This window comes from Sabethes cyaneus, chromosome 2 (genome assembly GCF_943734655.1).
Source record: "Sabethes cyaneus chromosome 2, idSabCyanKW18_F2, whole genome shotgun sequence".
NCBI lineage: Eukaryota > Metazoa > Arthropoda > Insecta > Diptera > Culicidae > Sabethes > Sabethes cyaneus.
The window spans coordinates 86,243,191-86,256,208 of NC_071354.1; the positions used below are offsets into that span (position 1 = coordinate 86,243,191).

The 13,018-nt window shown below is 42.8% G+C and overlaps 1 protein-coding gene across 5 annotated transcripts in view; it reads right to left on the reverse strand.

Annotated features, from left to right (window-relative positions):
• LOC128737883 (histone-lysine N-methyltransferase 2C-like) overlaps positions 1-13,018 on the reverse strand; it is a 37,200-nt gene that overhangs the window by 17,956 nt on the left and 6,226 nt on the right. For 3 of the 5 annotated variants that reach the window (XM_053832630.1, XM_053832627.1, XM_053832626.1), the window contains exons 6-11: positions 12,407-12,969; positions 11,685-12,025; positions 9,484-9,686; positions 8,183-8,473; positions 4,750-4,888; positions 61-2,177 (exon numbers count right to left, since the gene is read on the reverse strand). In XM_053832630.1, the coding sequence (XP_053688605.1) occupies positions 61-2,177; positions 4,750-4,888; positions 8,183-8,473; positions 9,484-9,686; positions 11,685-12,025; positions 12,407-12,969 (3,654 nt within the window). The remainder of the gene's footprint in view (positions 1-60; positions 2,178-4,749; positions 4,889-8,182; positions 8,474-9,483; positions 9,687-11,684; positions 12,026-12,406; positions 12,970-13,018) is intronic. The other 2 variants (XM_053832628.1, XM_053832629.1) reach the window with 2 other exon arrangements.

Here is a 13,018-nt window from a genome sequence, read left to right on the forward strand (position 1 = left end):
ACAAATACAAACATGATATACAAAATGATTAGCTTTTGAAAATTATTAAGCATCGCTTACCTGTTGTTGCATCTGTTGTTGGATTTGCTGAAGGTGTGCTGGTGTCAGCATACTGGGTCGAACAGCCTTCATCTGGCTAGCCATCAGCTGCTGTTGAAGTTGCTGTGGTGGTATCTGCTGCTGAGTCGCTATTTGCTGTGCGCCTATCAACTGTTGTAGCTGACTGGTCTGTTGATGACCGATCATCTGCTGCGGTTGCATAGGCTGCATGGGTTGCATGGGCGTCTGCTGTGATAGCATTGTTTGCCCTGACACCATTTTTCCGGAAATTTGCTGTTGCGATACCACTGTGGTCGCACTAGTGGATTGAACTAACGTCGTTGTAGCGTCAGAAACGGCTAACTTGGAATGTTCAATATTCATTCCACTTTCCGAACCTTCCGGCTTATTTGATCCAGAAGCTGAAATTTTACTTTTATCATCTGATTTATCTCCTTCTGGTTCCTCCAGTTCCAAACTGTCCAATATGTTGGACTTTTCGCCATCAGTTGTATCAAGTTCGGGGTCCGCGTATTCAAGAATATTGAAATCTGCACCCATTTCGGCGGTTAACGAATCTAACAATTCGTCATCGTCATCCCCGAGTCCTCCAAGGATGTCACCAACTCCCTCAACTTCGCCCATCCCAGCATTATCTTCCTGTTCCAATTTCTCCAATTCAGCTGAAACACTATCTGGTATTTCTGAAGATCCGTCTACCGGGCCACCCGACTGCGTTTGATTGTTACCGGCGCTTTGACCACCGGTATTTCCAGACTGAGCAACGGATGCCGGATTAGTTGTTGAACTCGTAGTCGAAGGAGGTACGTGAGCTTCTCCCTCGCCCGCGAGGCGTTGTGCGATTAGCGCTATATTCTGCTGATCTGTCTGTGATGTAAGCGCTGCTTGCTTAGCCATCTGCTGTTGCACAATCTGTCCACCAGTGGGCATTTGGCCTCCGAATGTACCGTCAGGACGGTTAACACCGACCGGAAGTTGCATTCTTTGACGTAAAAGTTGTTGTTGCTGGAGTACGTTCTGCTGTGTAATCAACATTTGACTCATGCCACCAGCTCTAACTATTTGTTGTTTTACCATAACTGCACCACCATTTGGTCCGGCACCAGGTACAGCTATCACACCACCACCAGGAGCACGGATTGTGTTGGTAGGCATTTGTAGTCTTGGTCTAGTCATCATATTAGGTGGCAGAGGTTGCCGGAATGTACCGTTATCAGAAGAAACCGGCGGTAGTTGAGGATTGGCTAGCTGTTGCGGTACTAGCTGTTGTTGCTGCGGTTGTTGCGGAATTGCTTGCAGTTGACCAACTGATTGTTGATCGTCCAGAAAAGGTGATTGAGGTTGCATAGGCTGCGGCGATTGTAACGTCGTTTGCTGATTCTGTACCATAACTGATGTTGGACCCCCAGTTGGTATTTGCTGACGTTGAAGTAAATCCCGCAGCTGACGATTGCCCTCTTGGACAGGTTGTTGATGGAATCCATCTGAATGAGGAGACGAAAAAGGTGATGTTTGTACTGGCCCGAACAGATCTCCAGGACGAGTGTAGACTGTGGGACGAGTTTGATTGCTAGAAAACTGCGGTCTAGGTGTGCCTGGTGCTTGGGCATACGGAGTGTCCAGATTGATTCGCATAGCCGTCTGTGTATTCGGTACTGCTGATTGCCCAGAATATGCTGGGCTTCGATTTGGCGTCTGTATTGGACTTTGGTGGCCAACCGACCGAGGAGTCTGTGGCGAATGGTGAACATAGCTGTCCGGAACGCCTTCCGACGGCGGTCTGTTGAAGTCTAAGCCAGTTTGACTGGCCGGTGAACCTGGTAACATGTCATGCGGTGACTGGGGTGGTTGAGATTGTGGAGAAAAGGGACTTTGATTGAGACGAGTCTGGCCGGGCAGCTGGCGCTGCTGTCCCATAGGAACCGGCATCGGACGTCCGGGAATACTTCCTGGATGGGGAAAGTTCGACACCGGACTAGAGGGCGGATTTTGTCCGAGTGGAACCATTCTACCCTTATTCACTGGCGATACAAACTGACTGCGAGAATTTGGCGACGGACTAGCCATTGGACCCATTGGAGAACCTTCGGTGGATACTTGCAGCTGCATTGTTGGATCTGTGTAAAAAGGCTACATATTAGCAGTGGGAAGCAGGGGTTGAGGAACAGCAGACTATTTTACGGAAAGGATGTTTACCAGAGACTTTGAAAAATAAGTTACAAACGTGAAAAATGACAAGGACATTTTCCCTTCCTTATTTATATTCATCCCTCAGCATCACTCATCAGTACAGAGTTTGACCGATAAGTAATATCTGTAATTGTATTGCAACCCGACTATACGTTGCAGGTGTAGCGCACGCGAGTTTGTTGATTTCGGTCAGTGTTGCAAAGCCGGTACTCGTGTGGTTTAATTTTCTCACCCATGCGATCTCGTTCGCGAGTAGACTTGCATTTGCATCTCGGTCGAACTCTCTTAATTATTTTTTCATGCATTGCCACGAGTGTTGGCGAATGTTGTTTTACCTATCAACCACAGATGTCGCTCTCGTTCCCGAGTAATTAATACCAATCGCTCGTAAGGCCCGCACTCTTACCCGCATGTATAAGCTACGGCGTAAAAAAATGAAAAAAATAAAATAAAAAGTAAAGCAAAATCTGTAGCCATACATCGCGTGTACCTCACGGACTGTTGGCAGCTCACGAGTTATTGGTCGTGAGCGGGTTGTGCAGAAAGACGCTACGAGGCTGTGCGCTCACGTGTGCAGGTAACAGAAATTATACATACTGCACCAGCAGTTGTTTTTCGTACGTATGCGTCGGTGAGAACGCGTTGGATGTTATGCTACTCATAATCGATTGCGTGCGAGTATGAATCGTTTGCCTCTCACTCGATTTGCAACGTAGACTTCGGTAGGGGAAGTCAGCTTTCGAACGAACGTTCGCTCAGTCATCTCCGGGAGAAATGGCACGGTTTTCCACAACTTGTTTCCGTCTTGCGTGCAAACCATGATGCAGTGATCGTTGAAGCAGACGATTGCCATTAAGTTGGTAGATTGCATAATCATCCCTGAACGTACAGACATCCCTTTAGCACGGGTTAGCAACGAAAGGCTGAAAACCATAAGGCTGAAACACGACCCGCCGTCGGGAGCGAAAGCGCAGCCCCCCGCAGAAACCACCTCTATTTAGGTGCATGCATTTTCCTAGGTTCACTGACTAGTAAGGGTTAGCTTTTAGTTGAATCCGAACGAGCGGTAGCGAGTAAGGACAGCATATAAAGAACATTTGAGCAAGTAGAAGGCCGCGAAAGTTTTCTATGACATGCAAAAAATCTCCAAGATAATGCGCTTCTGTTCAGCCTTATGATTTTTCAGTCTTATGTGATATTCAGCCTTTTGGTTTTCAGCGTCTCGTAGCAATTTTGAGACTTCAGCGTTTCGAGATTTCAGCTTTTTGATTTTCAACCTTTCGTAGGAGACCCACTTCGCAGCCGGTTATTAAAGTAAGTGACTATCAATGAGCTAGGTATAATGATCCTACTGACTCTAGCAGCGACGCCCAACCGAGATTCGAACATACGACAACTGGTCTCTTAGACCAGCATCGTACCTCAAATTTGGGGCCCTTGAATACGTCGGCGAGCACTCTCGTGCTCCCCTGGAAGTTGAAAGATCGGCAGTTCCACGTCCCGAGCTTGCAACCCATAATCCGTTTTCTTACCGTTGATCTATTCCAATTGTTCCGGTCCAAATTTCGTAATTCTTAGTTCTTTGGTTGGAATAGAACCCAAAGTGTTAACGGCAGTGGTTAGAGAATTCGCGAAAAAGTGGTTATTTGAATCGAAGAACATTTCTCATGGTACGTTCATGAGAAATGTTCTTCGATTCAAATAACCACACACCACTCGCCGATAATGTGCGTATCAGCTTTAACCCTTAAATGCACAATGTTGTTTTAAAACAACATAGTGAAAAACATCGCCAGAGTAATTATGTTTACCGCCTTTAGATAAATAAGTTTTCTTTATAAATGATGTTTTTCAGCGTGCGCATTTAAGGGTTAAATTTCATCACGAAGAGAACCTCATTGTGAACATCGGAATTCGTTCAAAAATTATATTAAACATTGAGTGTGTTCGGGTTTCACGGAAAAGCCGGCCTTTACTCTTCGAGTGGCAGGGCCCAGCATCGTCGAAACAAACAAATGAAATGACTGTTTCTTACCTTTGTTTCATTTGTTGAACAGAACGTTTCAAGCAAGCTTCAGCTGAAATTGGTGACTGTTTCAAGTGACGATGATTGAAAGTCAGGCACCATGTTGTTACTTGTTACTTAAATGTTACTTAAGCTCATTTCGCTTGCCTACAAAGTTACCGGTCTTCCACTGAATATTTGATAGAAAAGTACAAATGAAATTTTAAAACAGATCGTGATGAAGTGAAATCGGTTTTACTGACGCTGACTGAAGCCAGTTTTGAAATGAAGCGGTGCTGCTTCAGTTGAAACCGAAGTTCATTGTTGAGTGACGATTTGTAATTAAGGGTGACGTTGTCGGGTCCTACGGAATGGTCAGTGAGAACTGTCCAGCCACTCGCTGCAACGTATAGTCGCTTCGCAATACCTTCACTGACATTACTTTTGGACAAACCTCGAATAAACAAAATTGTTCAAAGCCATTCAGTACTTACCTTGAACTCTCTGATCGGACATAAGCATATGCTGCTGGTTTTGCTGTTCCCGGGCACGCTGCTGTTGCAGTTGCTTCCACTGGCGCTCTTGTTCGGCTTCGCGCATACTCTTTTGCTGAGCGCTTATCTTGTCCTGATCCTGTTTGAGGCAATTAGTAGTGTCAACCAAAAGTCGGAGCAGCAAGAGCAAAGAGAATAATAAGAGAAACGGTGCTTTAAAACGCAGCTTTTTACTTTCACAAAATGCATATCGCTTGACGCCAATATCACATAAATATATGAATACAGAGCAATAATTTTTCAACAGATATTCATAATTAGAAAATAAATACATAATCTACCGTTAATTGAAGCATAATTTTGCTTAAATACTAATTGTCATAATCGGAAGTCGTTTAAAGAAATTTTCATTAGTATGGTTTAACAGCTGCCTATGCAATAGTATAAATCCATTTCGAAGCAGATGATTATTCGGCTTTCTAATCTGCATTGTTCAACCCGTTCTAACGTTTGATTTGGTTTATGATCTGTTGCTAACTATGGCTGGTGAAATTATTCAATAGTGACGAATTGATAGACTTGCAAAGTTTCTATACGCAACAAAGCATGTTTGTGAGCGAATACAGTTAACAGATAACTCTGAGAGGTTATTTGTGCAAGAAACTATTAAGTCGCTCCGCTATTTCATTGTAACAATGCAATTTATGTACAAATTAATAATTACTAGTGTTTCAATTGACAAACATGTGGCAAGTCATCTAAATACGGGAGCTAATGATACAGACGAGGACTGTTTCCTGGCTTTGGTTGGTAGTAAGGCAGGGATAGGATCGAATTATAGAGACAAGTCTTAAAGGCTATTCTAACGATCTTGCTGGCGGGTTGATTAAAATGAAAATTTCTTTAACAGGGTTTTATCAAAACGCAACACACTGCGAGTGATGGGAACCAATGACGTTGAAGTGGAAAACTGCTTCAACTGGTACGGTAATCTTTAATGGAAGAGAGAGAGGTAAAGTATGGTAACAAACTAAACAATAAAATGAACAGAACATGCGAGAAAAAATGAATTAAATGAATCAATGAAACGCTTATGCAACTTGGTTTGACGTGCATTCTACTAGGAATTAAATGGAATCATGCAAACTAAAAGGTTGAGAGTGGCACAAACCTACAGGATCTGATTTTTTTTTTCGGGGTGCTAAACAAAAGTTTTTCACCAATATTGGTCCTAATCTGAAGGCTCTACAGTCGAGCGATTGCACTAACATGCTATTGATCAATCATAATTCTTCATTCGGAAAGGCCCTATCAAATTACCAGTCACAGGAAAAAATGCTTCTTTAAAAACTAAGAACATTGATATTTGACAAGAATCAATCAAAACAAAATTCAAAAACCAGCCCTTAAAAGCAAGTATAAAAATCTCATTTTTTTTCAACTCTAAACAATCAGCAAAAACACCAAAAGGTAGGCGTCTATGAGGGAAAAAAACTAATCGTCAAATACAGGTTCAACAAAAGCATGGCATTAGAATAATCTAGAAAGTAGAAGTAGATGCAAGAAACGGCCAAACACAATCAGCAGAATTTACTGTAGTCAAAACTTAAAACAAATAGAACAAAAATCCGTCAAACAAGGTGTGTAAAAACAATAAAAGTTCAAATCGTTTACGTTTGCTAGCTTTCATGGTTCTCACCGTTTCTGGTGCGGTAGTAGAAGTGGTAGTAACAACATTAGTAGTAGTAGTGGTAGTGGTGATAACAGTAGTAGTAGTAGTAGTAGCAGTACTAGAGGAACTACTGGTGAAAGTTGCAGTCGTACTAGCTCCTAGTAAACATGTGTCGAAGGTGGTGGCAATGGTAGTGGTAGTTGTGGAGGAGGAACAGCTGGTCTCGTTGTAATCAGTGACAGCATCGTTATTTTTGCACATGTTGCTATTATTGGTGGTTAGTGTAAGTGTGTTGGTGGTGAGTGTGACACTACTATCAATAACATCGGCATGGTCATTCTGTTTTCCGGAACTATTTTCACTAGAACTGCTGTTTAGGATACCTTCGAAACTTTCATTTCCACCGGATTCGGCTTGGTTTAAGGTTATGTTATTGCTTACTTCTGTGTTTGCATGCGTGGCGCTAGTCATGTTGGTGAGACATTGGTTGTGTGTACTCGTTGTGATTGTGTGTACAGATTGAGATTGCGCCTGGCTGAAAGCTTCGCTTTGGCAATGCGCTTCGTAGGAAGCCGTATCTAACGATGGCAATGTTCGCATGATTTCTGAAGGAGTCAACACCCGGATGTGCTGATCATTGTTCGCTACATGCGGTGGCAAGTGCGGTGGTATGGATCGAGAGGAACCTAAAGTTTGAGGGCGCTGCGGACTGTATCCAGGGCCTGCCGTGTCATGAGGATGAGGACGTTCCGTTGGTACAATTATTTGTTGTTGCGATTGCAAATGTATTGGAGCTGCGGCTAATAAAATTTTTGGTGAGCCATCGGGACAAACATTGATAATTTTGTTCGCGCTGCCTCTCGCATGCGAATGTTGCATGGTGGGATGCTGGGCTTGCTGCTGTTGCTGTTGGGCAGCTATTTTGTTAATTGTCTGTAAGGATGCTGCCAAAATGGGAGACTGAATAGCGGAACTGTTTCCAATAAAATTGAAATTAATGTTCGAGCTTTGCGGCAAAAACGGTCGTATGTGAGTGAAACCAGGACGAATGACTGCACTTGAATTAGTGTTAAAGTTTCCGTTAGGATTAACCGTCACATTCGGCGCTGGACCACTGCGTAAGCCGTACTGATGATGGTGTACCGTGAAATGGGGCGAAATGTTTGTCGCAATCACATTCGGTACGAAGATACTCGCTCGGTTATTGCCAATAGTGAAAGTTTTCATTACGTGAGTAGTAACCGGTTGACTGACTACCACGTTGACATTGTTTTGTGGAATAGCTTGCTGTTGAGGAGGTGATGGTTGCAGTTGTGACTGTTGAATATTTAGTCCCATTCCGAGATCAGACGGTGAACTTGATACGGACGCAGGGTTCAAGTTCGAAAGGTTGATGAAAGTATTTGCTATATTTGCAGCCACCAAGAGATTAGCTTTGTTACTTGCGGTATTCAACGATGCCGAGGACTGAGACCCAGCTTCAACGGACGTGATGACGTTCGCAGTCGCATTATCGCTCATTGTGTTTGACCGTAATGGGTTAGTAATGATAGTAGTTGTGCTAGTGGTGGTTGCAACAGTACTAGTAGTTAGCTTGCTACCGTCACCAATAACAGAGTCAGTGGATGCATTTGTATTAGTATCGTTAGAAGAGGAAGGTGTTGTGTTACTATCAAGAAGGGTACTAATAGCATTGGAGCTAGATGCTCCTGTTAGTTCGTCTAAGCTATCGTTTCCATCGTCCAAAGAATTTCCTTGCACCTCGATTAGCTGCTGTTGTTTGAGGACTTGCTGTTGTGGCTGCTGCTGGCGTTGTTGCTGAAGTTGCATCTGCGTTTGGAGCTGCTGTTGCTGCTGCTGCTGCTGATTCGTTATCAATTGCGAGTGCTCGGCAGCACTGATCAGCACCGAGGAATCAGTAGCAAGCTGGCTCTGCTGCGAAACGACGACGGATGATGGTGGTTGTGATGATGATGATGAGGAAGGTGATGGGACAACATTCACTTGACCTGAACTATTACTATTGCCGTCTTTAGGTGACATTTGTGGTACCTGAATCGTTTGGAGGGCGGGAAGTGTGGCAATATATGAACCATAACCGCATTGAATAATCATTGGTTGGAGGTGGAATATAGTATTAAACAAATGGGCAAAGCTACGAATTTATTCGGGATGCTTCTTGATTCCTAGATGGATGGATACTATCGTATTTCTGTATAACCCAAATTAAATGCCTCAGACAGCGTGAAAATTTTGCCAAAAATATTTAGAGCATTTCCAGGTGAAATCTTCCAAAAAAATAAAAAAAATCTTGCATGACCCTCTCAGAATGAAACTCAACAAAATCTTTGAAAAAACCACAACTTGAAAACGGTAGTGGAATGGCGTCTAACGAAAAGTTGTTCATTAAAAATATGTTTAGCTATTTCACCAGGAATTGTTTCTAATAATTAACACCTTTTTTCGATTATAGCATTTAACTTGAGTCAACAGTGAGTGATTTGTATTGATTGTTAAACTCTGGAAATTCCATCTTGAAACACTGCGAGAATTAAACCCATGGGCAACGAACACTGAATTAAATAATAAAACAATGTAATTTCATTTGTTTGCAATTAGTGGAAAAAATAAAAAAAACTGTACCATGAAGACAAAACATAACAATGTTTCAAAAACTTGTTACTTAACATTTTTACAGAACACATAACTTGACCAGATATACGAAAGAATTTGCTGTGTACGTGTTAGTTACAAAACAAAAATGCTCGATAAAAGATGGGAAAATTAGTCTTTCAAACATAAAAAAAACAAAAGCATTGAAAGGTTTTTGAAAAACAGTATGAAACCGAAAGTAAAAAAATGGCACGGCGAATCGATACGCTGCAGAGCGAGATGAGTTGGATGGAGCTGTGCGCTTAATGTTTTGAAATCCCTAGCATTGTAACCTCGAAATAAAGTCACCACATCATGTTTTTATACATTTTCCTAACCTCTTACAGATTTAGATCGCGCGAGACAAACAAAAACACATAAATAAGGCTCGCAAAGAAATGTTTTCTTACCTGTTGAGATTTCTTCATCCTAATGGCGGACCGATTGTCCCTAGCCTGCTGCAGATAGGGTTGCTTCTGTTCGGTAGATAGCAAGCGCCAGCGCTTGAATATCTGTTTGCTTCTATCGGTCCAGTTCGGATAATCTATCTTGAGTTCAGGATGTTGTGTATTACAATACAACACGGAGGAAATCGTGGCCAATTCTCCAAGAGCTGCAAAATAGAGGAAATACAAATTGAAGGTTGTACAACATTTTCTCGAAAACCATTTCCCCAAAGGATATTTCCCTAAAACTTATTTTCCTGTACGTATCCTTTTCCCGAATGCCATTTCCCCGAATGAACTGCTTCCCCGTTCACCGTGATGTCGTTTTTCGCAGAAGCATGGGACGATTATTGATTATCGATATCAATAAACTGACCGCTGGTGTATTAGGAAACGCACTCGATGCGAGGTTGACAGTTGTGGATTCAAATCCCTCCTAGACAGTCAATTATTTTTCACAGTTTGTATATCTATTTTCCCACAGTTCATCCAATGTTCGTTCTTCACAAAAACAAATTTACTCCCTCATAAGAAAGTACAAAGTAATTTGACCTGTATAAGTCAATACAAAAATGACAAAACTTGTACAGCAATGTCTTATTGAATATTAAGGTCATGTTCGTAAAACTCAAACACTGTTCAATCTATGTGCAAACCTGTACGACGGTCTACAAACTCAAAAAACCCTTCAACGGCGGAGAAATTTCGAATGCAGGCAGTTTGGTTCGTGGGATCCAAAGGTTGTTCGGAGAAATCTCGGCTCTGGTCGATCGGAGTAAGCGTTGCGATGCACGAAACTTTAAAACAGTTAAGATTGCCAGTAAATCGATCTCGCCATTTATTATCTTCGCATCACAAACTGCCTGCTGAACCTTCCTACGACACTCGAGTGTTCGAAGACCTGGGAGACGACTTCTATCTGGGTACGGCGCTAGATTTACTAAATCGTGCCAAGATAAATCTCTTAACGCGAACCTTACAAAACGTTTTTGAACTCGTTCGATGCTCAGACTCCATGCCAGCTGGAAAGAGCGTCATACCAAGCAAGGATTTTCAATTAGTGAACGTACTAAGAAACATACAGCGCCTACAGACAGTAAGGGTCATTAAAATCACGAGCAACTTTAGCGATGAAACCAGCCTGTGGAGAAACATTTGATATTGCCGTGATGCGATGCGGTGATATTGATTGATTTGATTGGACATTGATAATTCTAGACGACTTGACTACCGATGCGGTGAAAAGTCATCATTTGACATTTCGGGATATTGATAACAAGTCAGTTTTCCTGTGCCAATCGGCAAACAAATCTAAGAGCCTTTGTAGCTGAACAGAGTCATCTATAGAAAGAATCCACGAATATAATTTAAAATGAACAGCATACATCAGTGTGCATCCAACTCCTAGTAGCGAAACAATATCGTTAAAAAAGAACACAAACAAGAGAGCTCGCATGTTGCTGCCTTGAGGAATACCCGAGCAGTTGGTAAATTGGATTGGGTAGAACTCTGCCGCACAAATAGGAACAGAGCCATTTCGTGACATTCCGAGATCCGAGATCACGTCAATCTGTGCTTTTCGTCGCATGTAGGATATTCAGGTAAACGTGAAATCCATAAAGCTCGTGTTTACGAATCGACCAGGCGTAAATCCGTGTTGGTCGATAGAGACATAGCATTTTGTTCTAGCAAGAATGAAATACTTACTACTATTTCTGAAAGACTGGTAATAGCGCCATTGTACAATGGACGAAGACTAGGGCTGGAACACCATCAGGTCCAAGACAACACGAACGTTTCAGTTTTTGGCAGCTGACCGAATCTTATCTGGAGTTATCTCGAACGTAATAATGTCTACTAAATTAACAGGAACATCAGCAGAAGCCATGACAGCCTCAGAACCAGATGTAGATGTATCGACGAACACGGAAACATTCAGTTCATTCGAGGAATCAGTACATTTGGAAAAGCATTTCCCTTCCTATAGTCTTACGCATATTTCTACTTCAAAAATATTGGGAAAGGAAATCTAGGTACACCTGGAAAAAGGCTTGCGATGTATGTTTTTTTTCGTGATTTGTTCATGAATTCTACCCGGGAAAATCAGTATTCGAGTTAATGGTTATCGGGGAAAATCGTTTTCTGTTTTTGAATTAAGAACTTACGCTCGTCCAACCGCATCCGCTCGGACATTTTTTGAGCCGCCGATGAACCGGTTAGCGTTCCCATGCTATCGTCCATCGGAGCTAGGTTTGCCGAAAGCTCCGCACCACTTGTTCCAGGTAGCATTGCTGGTGGAGCAGTTGCCATTCCAGCTGGAGCGGGCGCTTGAAGTGGTTGACCCGCTGGTGCCCATTGTGTTTGCCCCGGTTGTACGTGAATGGGTGATTGTTGTTGCGGTTGCTGCTGTGGATGGTGAGACAGCATGCCAGGCATAACTTGCTGGGTAACAATCTGCTGCGGTTGCTGTTGTTGCTGCATCGGATCCGAAATACTGAATTGCGGCCTGTATCACGTAGACAAATCGTATTAATATCATATACCTGTTATTATTGCATAAAGTCGCGACAAGGATTAAAATCATACAAAATACCGATAAGACTAGCGCTTGAAACAGGTGGCAGGGTAGGAATGGACGTGAATGCAATGCCAATTTTTTTGGGAGTTGATTCGCTCAAATTTCTTTTGTGTTCGCAGGTAAACCTAGATGAAAATTTTCAAGGAAAGTGCAAAATTGATGAGTATTGAGAGTAAAAGTGCATGACAGGTCGTGAAATTGGTTAGAGAAATTGGAATGATCGTTTAAGGCTAAGCAGTTATTACTATACAGGGAAAGTGTAAAACAAGATCTGTGAAAAATAGTTACTCCAGCACACTCCATTCCTACCTTTGCGGGAGAAAGTTATTAGAATAATACCCCCGGTTAAGCTGCTGTTGCTGCTGCTGTTGTTGCTGTGGACTTATAATCATAGGTTGTTGCAGGCTTTGAATTGGGACCTGTGACTGCTGTTGCTGCAGTTGCTGTTGAGTTGGAATAATTGGTAAATGCGGCTGCGGTGTGGTCGGCGCCTGAATTGGAGTTCCAGGTGTACCAGGTTGCTGTTGAAGTGGCGATGGCTGTTGCATCATTAGGTTTGGCCCCATTGACTGATGCTGAGGCGACTGCTGAATGTGAGGAGATGCCATGCCAATCGGGCCCATCATCGGAGTTTGAGGCGATTGCATACCGAGGTTTACTTGCAACGATGGATCAGCCAGCAACGGTTGACCCGTGGGCGTGGGAGGTTGCGGCGATTGATGCACGTGAGGCAAAGTTTGCATTCCCATTGCGGCCGTGTTAAGGTATCGTTGGGATACAACTTTTTTGGTAGCGTCTATACTGTGCGATGGAGTAGACGTATTCGACGTGTAGGGTGTCATTGAATTAGCAAACATCGATTCTTGAGATTCCTGTGAAAAAAGGGATGAATTATTTTGCGTTTATTTGCTTTCTTCTAAT